The 14,468-nt window shown below is 39.7% G+C and overlaps 1 protein-coding gene across 1 annotated transcript in view; it reads right to left on the bottom strand.

The window, feature by feature from the left end:
• Positions 1-14,468, bottom strand: part of LOC127437108 (protein kinase C-binding protein NELL2) — a 121,460-nt gene that overhangs the window by 72,752 nt on the left and 34,240 nt on the right. The window contains exons 9-12 of the mRNA XM_051691782.1: positions 12,189-12,291; positions 5,864-5,958; positions 5,630-5,735; positions 5,352-5,480 (exon numbers count right to left, since the gene is read on the bottom strand). Of these exons, the coding sequence (XP_051547742.1) occupies positions 5,352-5,480; positions 5,630-5,735; positions 5,864-5,958; positions 12,189-12,291 (433 nt within the window). The remainder of the gene's footprint in view (positions 1-5,351; positions 5,481-5,629; positions 5,736-5,863; positions 5,959-12,188; positions 12,292-14,468) is intronic.

The raw sequence follows: 14,468 nt of genomic DNA, 5'->3' as shown, positions 1-14,468 counted from the left end.
TAAAATATCTATAAAAATGTACAAATATATTTATAATCGATTAGTGTATTCAAATATAGTTGTAATGGATTTGTCAAAGTTTTACATTTCTAAAGCTGTAAATATGTAAAAATGTTTACGTTTTAGATGCTTTCAAACGTACATATTGTATGTTTTAGTGTCTGTCCAAACGTACAAACATGTATGTTTAAATGTTACAAATATAAACATACAAATAGCTATGTATATTAATGAGATCAGGCTGGACAAACACAGTACCAATATTGTAAAGTTTGACTGGACGCACAGCCTTTGACATCAACAATAAAAGATATAAGAAGTGTTTTGTCCTCCCTTTTAAAAGATTTTGCTATCCAACCGATGCACAATTATATGTTTGTTTTCATTTTATTATTTGCATTCAGCATTGTTTTTTTGTCAGATCAGACCTGCAACCCACCAGATATGATTAATAACCTTCTAAAACACCAGACCCTGTACGTCAGATCTACTATTGTTAAACTTCCCTTAGAAAACCGCTGAACACTTTCAGTCTTGTCTGGAATAATCAGGCCGCACTTCACTTTCACAGACTCTCTCTCCACTGCTGTAAGATCGAAACCTGTATTACGCACCAAACCAGCATCAAGCGTGCTGGAAACACGCTTTCTACCCGTGCTCACCGGCTGTTTCACTGAGCGTGCCAGTCGAGTGTTCCCCCGAGCCGATGCCCCTCAACCTCCCGCATGAAATATTGAAACAGGAGTGATCTCATCGGCAGAGATACGTGCTATTTTTAACTTTGCAATGCTCATGACGCCTTTAAAGAACAGCGTAGAGCTCATTGAGAGATACTCCATGCTCCTCTGCCTGCATAATTAAAAAAGAAACATCCTTCCAAATCTCCTGATGTTGAAGATCGTAAAACAATAAAGAAAGTTTTTCCGGGAACTTGCCATGTTTCGCCTCAAGGTTTCGATGTTGCCTTGAGGATTTCAATCGCATTTGATGAGAAACTGAGCAGCTTGATTGATTAACGAGGGGTTAGATGAACCTTGTATGCAATCAATTAGAGCAGTGGTTCCCAACCCTGTTCCTGGAGGCCCCCCAACACTACATTTTTTGGATATCTCTCTAATCAAACACACCTGATTCAACTCATCAGCTTATTAGAGGAGACTCCAAGACCTGAATTGGGTGTGTCAGAAAAGGGAGATATACAAAATGTGCAGTGTTGGGGGGCCTCCAGGAACAGGGTTGAGAACCACTGAATTAGAAGAATAAGTCGATTTACGTTCTTTTGTGCATTAACTGCATCCTCCATGAATGTCTGGCATATTTCTATGGCAGTCACATGCTCTTTTTATATGCATGTAAAATGTGATTCTCATCAGGATTTGGATGTACGCTCCTTTAAATTATAGAGAATGTATGTTTTTAATCATATTGATCAAGTGTCACATAAATCATGGCTAGTATTTACATTGATCGTATCGGCACGCACTTCACTTCTACCGGTCGATTTTGATTTAAAAATGTCATTATTTTATTGAAACACTAAAAAAATTAAACCAAACATATTTCTAAATTAAAGCTGCACTTCAAATGAAACAAAAATATATTCAAAATAACAAAGTGGTAAAAAAATATATACATAAAGAAATTCAAATATTTTATCCTTTCTCTCTTAAAAATCACTATGACAACAGGTGGAAAAATACCAATACAAATTATATCATAAATACAATTGTAAATATAAACATAATAAGAATTATTGAAAAGTAAACCATGACCTTTAGAAACTTTCTCACACATTTTCATCAAGTATTTTCATAAAGTTTAATAAAACGTCTACAACTCTGATCGTCAGGGACATAATTTGATGTTTTCTATATTTCCAGAGTTTGGACATGAACTTTATCACCACCTGCTGGTGGAATCTCCGAACTGCAAATGCAGGAACTGAATTTTGACTTTGCGCTGAAACAGACGAGCTTCTGAAACTTCTTAGCGCAATGACCTATTTCTCAGGAAAACAGAAAATTACGCTTTGTGCCAGTTCACCCAAAAATGAAAGTGCTCTCATTATTTTCTCACCCTCATGATATCCCAGGTGTGTATGACTTTCTTTCTTCAGCAGAACACTTTTGAAGAAAAATAGAAAAATATCTCAGCTCAGTAGGTCCTTAAAATGCAAATGGATGGAGATCAGACCTTTGAAGCTCCAAAAATCACAAACAGTTGGCATAAATGTCATCCATACAACTCCAGTGGTTAAAATAATGTCTTCTAAAGCGATATGATAGCTTTTGGTGCAAAAAAGATCAATATTTAAGTACTTTTTAACTCTAAATCATGCTTTCGGTAGGCTTCATAAGAGGGTAATCACATGGTCTCTGGTGTGACATATTCACGTTGGCATGTTACTGATGTAATCTCACGGTCTTCTCTCAGTTGAGACATCCAGGATAAACACACAAATGCACCATTTTGAGTAAAGAAACAGATAAATACAGATCTAAACCAAAACCAACCAAGCTACTGTACAGGGTTCCTCCTTCTCACCTGTAAACAGCGCTGCTCTTTCGGCTGTGTTGCACATGCGTCAGTTCTCACGTGTTTCAAATGCCAATGCGATTACGTCACGCACATACCGCTGCTCACCGGAAGCATGATTTATAGTAAAAAAGTACTTAAATATTGATCTTTATCGCACCAGTTAATTTAACCACTGGAGTCGTATCGATGCCATTTACGCTGACTGTGATTTTTAGAGATTCAAATGAGAAATCTCCATTAACTTGCATTTTAAGGACCTACTGAGCTGAGATATTTTTGTAATTTTCTTCAAATGTGTTCTGCTGAAGAAAGAAAGTCATACACATCTGTGATATCATGAGGGTGAATAAATCATGAGAGAATTTTCATTTTTGGGTGAACTATTCCTTTATCATACAATACACCCTGAGTTTGTGCACAAACACTCCCACACACGCCCACTTGTGCTTCACACTGGAGCAGAAATTGCGCTTAGAATTAGCGCTCTCATGAAAATTGGATAAGACGGAGCACACGGTCATTGCACGTTGTGCTACACCTAGAGAAATCCCCTTTAAGAGAGTTTTCTCTGTATTTTAAGCTGGGATATGATAAAGTATTTTAATTACATCAACTTAAAACATCTTCTAGAATGTACAAAAAAAAAAAATCAGATATTCTCCTTCATCTAACGGTGGAAACCTCAACAGCAGGTTTTCGTCCAGACCAACAAGGTTAAAAAAGACCAGGTGACAAATGAGTCTAAAAGTGGGACACTGCTGGTGTATCTGTCTCACCAGTGAACATTTCTGGGTTACACATGGCTTTGCCCTTTTTTTTATAATTCTGTCATTCCAAAACATATTTATTTTTGCTTTGATTCCTCGTCACGCTACTTCCGCTCCTGTTTGAGCATTAAACCAGTGCAGACTGTCCCACGGGTACATTTAGGCAGAACTGACAGTCAAACTCTGCATTTATTTGAAGCTGATAGCATCTTTAATTATTCATATTCTCCTGCTCTTTGATAATTACCTACCCGGCCGTGCACGTGAGGCGAGCGACAGAGAGGTTGTTCGTACGGATCTCCTGGGTTTATTTTTAGAGCCCAGGACGAACAGGTTTCATTAAAGACTCAGCGGATGTGTGGGGAGGTGACGGGGGGCGCCACCTCCCTAGAAACACAGCGAGAGTCATTAGGCATTCTGCAAAAGTAGGCCAGCCACAACTCGACTCGGCTTAAAGAGGGAATGAAGATGAGGAGGGAGGAGAGGAAAGACATTGATGACTTACTCGCACTGATACTGAATATCAGCCAATTAACATGCCAAAGGAACAGAGAGTTTTGACAGGAGACGATGGAGAGTCATGCTGATCAGATTCCTATTCAAGCTGAGCATCAATAATGTCTGTTAGTTAATTAGTTATGTGCTCACAAAGAGCAAAGATAAGCGAGAATTCATTATTTTATGCACCGATGAAAACTGACAATGCAGCAATCACTAAAGGAGCATAAACTTAGTGTCTTATCTGTTACCTTAAAACAGCATGTATCTTTAAAGAGACAGTTCATCCAAAAATGTAAATTCTGTCATTGCTTACTCACCTTCATGTTGATCCAAACCCATGCAACTTTTGTTTTCACGTGCATAACAAAAGGAGCTGTTTAGCAGAGTCTCCACTCATATATTGATGGACACTTTCCAGCTCCAAAATAAAAAAGTAATCCATAAAATGCATAATAAATATTCCAGGTTTTCTGAAGTCTTACTCAACTTAAATCTCAACTCAAATCAAATTGACGTCAACCATGTTTGGTCACGAAACTCTTGGGAACCAATGGCGTCAATGTGGCATTTCTTTAGTTCATATGTAGCCTATTTCAGAGCTTCGGCAGAGGAGAAGATTAATAGTGAAAATTACTTGTGGGTAGTTCAGATCGAACACATTCTTGCACTAAAAATAAATTAAGAACAGTGCAATGCATATAACCATACGCAAGTGCCTTAACGCACTTTTTAAAGCTTCTAAACGTTTTAAAACGTCTAAAAAGCAGGATGGATGTGGTGCAACGGTCAAAGACATCTGTTTAGTGCATATTTACATAATATAACATTGGAAAAAGAATGCAGACGGACACGATAACATGTTTAAAAAATATATTAAATGGCTTTTATAGGGGCCGTTCAGACTGAACGCACTTTGCACACAAAAAAAGCTAAACGCAGAGTAATGCATACAACAAAACACAGGTGACTCCAAATGCGCTTTTAAAAGTTGACCTGAAAAACTCTTCCTATGCGAGACTTTGAAAATACAGCTGGTCTGGGAAAAACGGTCAAAGACGTCTATCTAGCTTATTTTTCTTACCTCATTAGCAAATAGTTTTTACATCCATCTAGTGCACGTTTACATAAAACGATGGAATTGCAGATGGACACGAAAACACTTTTAGTGTGAACGGCCCCTTAAAAATCAGTCTGTTCCTCACACAAACCATTATATGACTTTTTTAGGGGCCGTTCAGACCGAATGCAAATTTGCACTATAAAAGCTAAACCCAGCACAATGCATACAACAAAATGCAGGTGACGCAAGATATCCTTTTTTTTCTCTCTCTCTGAAACAATATCTAAAAAAAACGTGCCGTTCCTGTGCGAGATGTTGAAAATACAGCTGGACTGGGTGCAACGGTCAAAGACGTCCATCTAGTGCATGATTACATAAAACAATAATGCAAAAAGGACACAGATGGACAAATAACACATTTGGTATGAACGGATTATCTGGCCGATCAGCTGACCCATTATTGAAACGTTTGATTGACAGTTCACCTTCGCAGTATGCGCTGTCCTCGCGGAGTGGGCAGAACCCGTTCCTGCAGCTGCAGCTCGCGCCAGCGTCCAAGTTCACGCAGTCGGAGTTCTCTGCGCAGACGTTGTCCTCGCCGCAGAAGTCGTGACCTTTAACCCCAGATAGAGGGGTTAACAGACAGCCAACATTTATTGATTTGCACAACTAGAAACATTGAAACTACTCAAGGACTGATGCAAACCGATGATCAGTAGATGTCTGAATATAATTATGTTTAGCACTTCAACTGCGCTCGTACCTCTGCAGATTCTGCAGCATCTGTCTGTAAGCGTCAGCTGTTCAGCTTCAGCGCACGTGAGCTGTGGGCAGTCGTCTGTGTTTGGGATTCTATGCATCGTACGATCCTGAAAACACACAAGCACATTGACTGGATTAACCGCTTGTTTCTCGCTGTATTACATTATAACAAAACACAGTACACTTAAACTGTGGAATAAACTTTCTTTAGAATAAACGTTGGAGAGATTCTCACCCTGCATTCGTACAGCTGGCATTGGAGTCCACTGGGATGGTGAACCGCGCAACGGTCTCCCTCCACCAGCGTCTGCTCCGAAAACAGACACATCGCTGTGGAAACAGAAAACAAACATCAACAAACTAAAGTGAACCTGAAAACACACATTTGCAGGTGGCCCGAGGCGCAATCATGCACATGTACAGCTAAATCTTCTATTATGGCATGAGTCATTTTATATCACATTAACGGTATAGTATGCACAGTGTTGTTTTTTAAATGGGTTGCATGTTCAATATGCATATGTGTAATTTTTTATTTTGGGAAATTCCAGTGAATTTAATTCTGTTTTGATGATTTTTCTCTTTTTATTTGGAACTTGATGGACTCAAACTAAAAGATACGATTATTTATAAGATACATCTGGAATAAGTCCAAAAGCGGCTTCACATTATGCAGCACCTGAGTTATAAAACAAAAGAATAAAAACAATAAAACAGATAGTTCCGAATAGATGAGTCACGTTTAAAGCAATTGTAAAAAAAAAAATAGATAAATATTGAAAAGAAAAAAGTATAGTCAGATATATATACACAATAGACAATATATATGTGTGTATATATATATATATATATATATATATATATATATATACACACACACATACACTACCAGTCAAAAGTTTTGAAACACTTATTCTTTATTATAATTATTTTTGTATTTTTTTTACATTTTAGAATAATAGTAAAGTCATCAAAACTATGGAACAACATAAATGGAACTATGGGAATTATGTTGTGACTAAACAAAATCCAAAATAAATCAAAATTGTGTTATATTTGAGCATCTTCAAAGTAGTCACCCTTTGCCTAGAATTTGCAGACATGTACTCTTGACATTTTCTCAACCAACTTCTTGAGATATCACACTGGGATGCTTTTTAAACAGTATTGAAGGAGTTCCCATCTATGTTGGGCACTTATTGGCTGCTTTTCTTTATTATTTGGTCCAAGTCATCAATTTGAAAAACATTTTTTTTATTTTTTATTACATTTTAGGTTTATAATGAAATAAATTAATATGGTGACACAATTATATTTTTGTCTACAAAACTAATTTCAAACATTTAAGCATATGCCTTCAGATCAAAAGATTTTTAAAATCATGAGAAACATTTCAGTCAAGTGTTTCAAAACTTTTGAATGGTAGTGTGTGTGTCTATACTATATATATATATATATACATACATACACATACATATATACACACATATACATATATATATATATATGTATATATAGATAGATAGATAGATCTATATATATATATATATATATATATAAACATACATATACACATATATACACATATACATATATATGAATATATATACATACACATACACATACGTAGTGCAAATCTAAATACAAATCGGTTATGTACAGTGCAAGGGAATGTAATGGCAGAAGAGGTTGGATGTGTTAGATAATATAAAAAGACTAAGCTGTGTATTGCACATTATTTATTGCTCAAAGGGGCAGTTTTAACAGTTCATGTGATGGATAGCCTGAGGGAAAAAACTGTTCCTGTGTCTGACGGTTCTGGTGCTCAGAGCTCTGAAGCATCGGCCAGAAGGCAACAGTTCAAAAAGGTATTGGGCAGGGTGAGTGGGGTCCAGAGTGATCTTTCCAGCCTTTTTCCTCACTCTGGAAGTGTACAGTTCTTGAAGGGAGGGGGGGGGCAACCAATAATCCTCTCAGCAGTCCGAACTGTCCTTTGTAGTCGTCTGATTTCGTAGCTGAACCAAACCAGACAGTTACTGAAGTGCAGAGGACAGACTCAATGACTGCTGAGTAGAACTGTATCAGCAGCTCCAGTGGCAGGTTGAACTTCCTCAACTGGCAAAGAAAATACAACCTCTGCTGGGCCTTTTTCACAATGGAGTCAATGTGTGTCTCCCACTTCAGGTCCTGTGAGATGGTAGTGCCCAGGAACATGAATGACTCCACTGCTGCCACAGTGCTGTTTAGAATGGTGAGGGGGGTCAGTGTTGGGGTGTTCCTCCTAAAGTCCACTATCATCTTCACCGTTTTGAGCGTGTTCAGCTCAAGGTTGTTTTGACTGCACCAGTGAACTAGCTGTTCAACCTCCCTTCTGTATGCAGACTCATCGTCATAACGGATGAGGCCGATGACAGTGGTGTCGTCTGCAAACTTCAGGAGCTTGACAGAGGAGTCCTTGGCGGTGCAGTCATTGGTGTAGAGGGAGAAGAGTAGTGGGGAGAGCACATGATTGTACAGGTGCTGGAAGTGAGTTTCCCCTGTCTCACAAGCTGCTGCCTGTCCGTCAGAAAGCTGGTAATCCACTGACAGATAGACATGGGAACAGAGAGTCGGTGTAATTCAGTCCGGAGAATAGCTGGGATGATGGTGTTGAAAGCCAAACTGAAGACCACAAAACAATATATATATATATATATATATACAGTATATTAAAAAATATATGCAAAAAAAAAAACACTATTACATATCTCGGATCTTTGATGACCTTATTCACTTTCTGTAATGAAGCAGTTACCAAAAAAAAAAAAATTATATATATATATATATATAGCAATTTTGAATTTTTTAGTTTTGTTACACAATTCAGAAGAGAAATGTTGAGGAATACTAAAGATATGTGGGCATAACTCCAAAACATGTATGGGGAACAGGGGGTGCAATGAGGTCCTGGTTCACTAAAGACCCGATGTATACATTTAAGGATTAAAACTATAATCATCTAAACAAAAAGTGAAAGAAACAGAAACCATTTCAATATTTATTGTGTGAAAATTATTTCTTCAAAAATATACAACTGTCCCACGGTTGTGCCGTCATTTCCACCACACCACAACATTTTGCCCCTAAAAATAAGTTTGTTCAAAAGTTAGTGTACTTGTTAACCACGTGGACAAAATGACAGTGAAGAGCATGCTTGAGATGAAATATGAGACAAAAAAATAAAAAATCACTTTTAGTAGAATTATTATTATTTTTATTAAATTTTTTTTGCCAAAATATGCAAAAAGTGTGAAAATCTGATTTAATTGTGGGTTCGTCTCAATCAGCTCCCTAGTTCAGTAGTCAGGGCACTGATCAGAGAGTCGACCATTTCTAGGGCTGTTTCCATCGCAAAATCGTTCCAGTGCACTAAAACATTTGTTCCCTAAAAAATCCCACAATGCACCGGAAAAACCAGGGAGCATCGTTGCTCGCTATGTTCCCTTACCGTAAACGTCGTCATGTCTTCTGAAGTCTCTCAAGCTGTTAGAAGACGAGCACAAGTGTACATTTATTTTCTCTTTAAAAATGTTAAAGTTGTTAAAAGAAGGTTTTTATTTCTTTATTGAATGTCATTTATCTGTACGTTTGAATATGTTCAACAAAAATGACCGATAGTGTCATTTATACAATGATGGTGCTAATAACAGCTGCGCTTCAATGCGTGAGCTCGTTAACGAGTTGCAGGTGATTAAGTCATAAGTGTCCCAATGTTCAGTGGATGAACACCCTTACCAGTGCCCGAATTCATGTTCACGATATACTGATTCACGACATAGGGAGCAGATTGAGACGCACCCTGTGTGTATTTAGGGAACAAATGTTAGCTATAAAATTATCCTTCGCTATTGTATTTGGATCAGTGTCATTTCCAGAGATGACAAAAAAGACATAAGCCTCCTGTGATGCATGAACACACACTGTTGGATATTGTTAGGAGACAAATTAAATCCACTAGTGAGACTGTGAAAAATATTTTAATGAGACTTTACTTTCTAAAAGTCCACAGTACAGAAAGTGCCTGAAGTTGAAGAAACAGCCATATATAATCATACAGGCCTGCACAAACCATTGTAACTCACTTCTGGATATTTTAAGTTGGAATATGTGGGAAATAAAAATAAAAAAATACTAAACAAAAGCTCCAAATGAACACAACGTGACCCTGTTGAAATGAGGGCAATATTATGTTTATCAGAGGAGAATTACTACGGTTTGGGAATTTGGAAACAGAACGGCGAACAACAAAGGATTATACGACGTCTGAGCTGATAATTGCTCCCAAGACAGCAATTATTTCCTCCTTTCTTTCCTTGTGATCATACGTGAATGAATAAAACACAACTTACAGGCTAAAGCAGTGATTTACAGGTCTGTTCTGATCGGGACACTGCCAAAGGTAAATTATAAAATGCAACTGACCAGGTGATCATTCAAATTTGGACAGAAAAATAATTAGATTTAGCAAACGCTTCCCATACTGTATTTTTGTTGTCGGTGTAACGGGTAGAACAGGAGCGTCACAATGGTGCTGTGACCCGGATGGGAGTGAGGTTTAGGGGGGTGAGTGTAATGGTAGCCAGCTGATAGATAGCTGTGCAATGTGTATGAACCTCACTCTCCTGACCTCAAGAGGTGCACTAGCGACTGACGCTAGGGGCTGTAGTCTTTAGCCTACTTGTTAGCGCACAAAGCCTCCCATGCCGGAGATGCTAGTTCGAGTCCCATACGGAGCGGGTAGAACAGGAGCGTCACAATGGTGCCGTGACCTGGATGAGAGTGAGGTTTAGGGGGGTGAGTGTAACGGTAGCCAGCTGATAGATAGCTGTGCAATGTGTATAAACCTCACTCTCCTGACCTCAAGAGGTGCACTAGCGACTGACGCTAGGGGTTGTAGTCTTTAGCCTCCTTGTTAGCGCACCCACCTCCCATGTTGGAGATGCCGGTTCGAGTCCCGTATGGAGCGGGTAAAACAGGAGTGTAACAATGGTGCTGTGACCCGGATGGGAGTGAGGTTTAGGAGGGTGAGTGGAATGGGAGCCAGCTGATAGATAGCTGTGCAATGTGTATAAACCTCACTCTCCTGATCTCAAGAGGTGCACTAGTGACTGATGTTAGAGGCTGTAGCCTTTAGCCTCCTTGTTAGCACACCCGCCTCCCATGCCAGAGATGCCGGTTCGAGTCCCGTATGGAGTGGGTAGAACAGGAGCATCACAATGGTGCCGTGACCCGGATGGGAGTGAGGTTTAGGGGGGTGAGTGTAACGGGAGCCAGCTGATAGATAGCTGTGCAATGTGTATAAACCTCACTCTCTTGACCTCAAGAGGTGCACTAGCAACTGACGCTAGGGGTTGTAGTCTTTAGCCTCCTTGTTAGCACACCTGCCTCCCACGCCGGAGACACCGGTTTGAGTCCCGTACGGAGCAGGTACAACAGGAGTGTCACAATGGTGCCGTGACCCGGATGGGAGTGAGGTTTAGGGTGGTGAGTGTAATGGGAGCCAGCTGATAGATAGCTGTGCAATGAGTATAAACCTCACTCTCCTGACCTCAAGAGGTGCACTAGCATCTGATGCCGGAGATGCCGGTTCGAGTTCCGTACGGAGCAGGTAGAACAAGAGTGTTACATCAGCATCAAAGTCTGTGATTAAAATTAAACTCTACAGTATTTTGACAAATATTCATGACATCTCTTATTTCTAAAATATTTGTATGTGTGCACATGTCAAAAATCTCTGCTTTTGTCACTTTCATTCCTTTAATCAATACCGCCGTTAGGTATTCTGCAACACTTATGCTGTAGTAATTATAGAGAGTGTAGTTCATAATTAAAGCTTAAGGTGATGTGTAAACATTATATTATTTAATTACAGGCTTGTGTTTTTGTTTCATGACACAGTTTGCCATCGGTGCAGGGAATAATTATATACATTTTCTTACTGCAGTAGGAGCTTTATATGAGCTGTAAATATGAGACCAGAAATTTTCATAAGAAACTCTAGATTGTGAGATGCTTTGAATCAAACCGTCTGCCGGACACCCAAAGATACAACATCAGAACGCAGGCAAAAATACCCTTTGTAGATATCTGATGCAAAAGCAGCGCATTTCGACTAAATCCACAGATGGAAATAAAACCATTCAGGAATGAATCTTTAATGCTTATTTTGATGGCCTGTAAGTACATGCAGATTTAGAACAACATGAGGATGAGTAAATTATGACAGAAATAGTTTTTCTGGGTGAACTATCCCTTTAATTTTGTCTGTAAAAGTAGTTTGAGATGTTTAAGATCAAATATACATTTGCATAACCCTCAGGGCTAATAGTTATTGGCTGCTGATAAATAATTGATTTGAATATGTAAATGTGCTGGATGTCACCTCTAGAGGGGGTGTGTGGATGTAACTAAGCAACGCAGGCCTGTGGTCAGTCGTCAAGCAACTCTGTGGAGGAGTGTGTGTGTGTGTGTGTGTGTGTGTGTGTGTGTGTGTGTGTGTGTGTGTGTGTGTGTGTACTCACACTGGCACTCTTTGCAGCAGGCTCCTGTCACATACGCTGGTGTCGTACCATCAGGACAGTCGAGGGGGGAACACAGAATCTTCTCACAGCGGACTGTTCCATTCTAAAGACACGTTTCAAACATGCAATCAGTGTTGACGAAAACTGTCACTTTAACATGTTAATTGAGTGTGATTAATTATATGCAAAATAATGCGGTTAATCCTGCATAAATACTTTGAAAAGGAATTTTCCTACCAACAGAGCAAGTTTGAAATACCGCCTTGATGTTTTTTTGCGAATATGGAGCAGCAGGGGCCAGTCAGCGCACTTCTCACATATGACGCGTTAAAAAAACTCTCCGAAAGGAGCAAAACAGAATGCAGGGATCTTGAGATGCCTTTTTCAAACTTTTAAACTATGTTTCAATTGAAAGTGTCCAAAAACGTGGCGTTTATAGTGCGAGATGCTGAGAATCAGTGAGATGCAACCAAACTGGACTCAAGATGGCGCCGAGTATGGCTGCTGTGTTGCGAGCTCCAAAACAACATTGTAGTTTTTTGTTTGTTTTGTTTACAGTTCTTATGTTTTTTGTCTTGGATGTTGTCTGCCTTATTGTCTACGACAAACAAACACATTTGGACATTGGTTTTGCAATTACACATGTAAACCGGACTTTAAATTCCTCAATGCCGACCCACTGTTTACAAACACGCCAGCGGAGCCCTTTGTCTGTGCTGCCCGGCTGCGGAAATGCAGAAGGAAATGGGGAAACAGAGCCAGCATTCTCATCAGAGTAAGACATCACACAAATCGACCCCCGCTACCCAGTATTCTACTGGCAAATGTTCAGTCTCTGGACAACAAGCTCTGCGAGCTGAGAGCGTGGATCTCTTTCCAATGAGAGACGAGGGACTGCTGCATTATCTGCCTTACAGAAACTTGGATGTCTGCGGAGATTCCAGACTCAGCCATTGAACCCACGGGGTTCTCCGTGCACCGAGCGGCAGAACGAAAGACCTCTCAGGTAAAAGCAGAGGTGGTGGTGTATGTTTTATAATCAACAAATCCTGGTGTGATCAGAGGAACGTACATTCTATCAAGTCTTTCTGCTCTCCTGATCTGGAATTTCTCATGCTTCTGTGTAGACCATTCTGGCTACCGAGGGAATTCACAGTGGTCATTATCACAGCTGTGTACATCCCCGCCACAAGCTGACACAGACCGGGCACTCAAGGAACTGTACGGGATTATAAGCAAGCAGGAAACCGCACACCCTGAGGCCGCGTTCATTGTAACCGGGGACTTTAACAAAGCCAATTTTAAATCAATTGCACCAAAATACCACCAACATATCAGTTTCAACACACAAGGGGGACCGGGTTTTGGACCATTGCTACTCTCCCTTCCAGGATGGCTACAAATCCCTCCCCCGCACACCATTTGGCAAATCGGACCACTCTTCCATTCTGCTTCTGCCAGATTACAGGCAGAAACTAAAACAGGAAGCACCCACCCTCAGAACGATCCAGTGTTGGTTGGACCAATCAGACTCTATGCTACAAGACTGTGTTGATCATGCGGACTGGGAGATGTTTCCGGTCCACCTCTGATGACGACATTGAGGTTTATGCTGATAGAGTAACGTGTTTAATCAGAAAGTGCGTAGAGGATGTTGTTCTGTCCAAAACAATACGGATCTACCCGAACCAGAAACCTTGGATTAATAGCAATGTTCGCGCTGCACTTAACGCGCGGACCTCTGCTTTTAATTCCGGGAACGTGGAGGAGCATAAACAAGCAAAACGTCAGTACAGGAACAAGATTGAAGGACAGTTCAACACCACCAACTCTAGAAGCATGTGGCAGGGAATTAACATCATCACGGACTTTAAAGGGAATAAAAACTCCGCCGTGAACACCGCTGCCTCTACTAGAGACGCTTCAAAAGTCTGATGCATGTGTACACAGACCAACAATTAAAAATCTTAAAAACAGAAGGTACCTGTGAGAGATCGACAAACTCGAGTGCAAAATGCATCACTGTCCAGAGTCGGCCAATAGACTATTATATAGACTAATATGCTATTTTAATATTTATAACCTAAATTCTCTTTATTTAGTTGCCTTTCTCAGTAAATAATGATATATGTGATTAATTGTGAGTAATTAATCTGTAGAGAGATGGGAAATTCGAGGAGAATGCGTTTGAAGATCGTCTCAGCCCACACAACACGACAAAGACAGTGATGTGTTGTTTTGTCATGCAACACCACTACTTGTTGGAAAATGAAAACAAGT

This window comes from Myxocyprinus asiaticus, chromosome 48 (genome assembly GCF_019703515.2).
Source record: "Myxocyprinus asiaticus isolate MX2 ecotype Aquarium Trade chromosome 48, UBuf_Myxa_2, whole genome shotgun sequence".
In the NCBI taxonomy this organism is placed as follows: domain Eukaryota; kingdom Metazoa; phylum Chordata; class Actinopteri; order Cypriniformes; family Catostomidae; genus Myxocyprinus; species Myxocyprinus asiaticus.
This window is presented reverse-complemented; position numbering and strand designations above follow the sequence as displayed.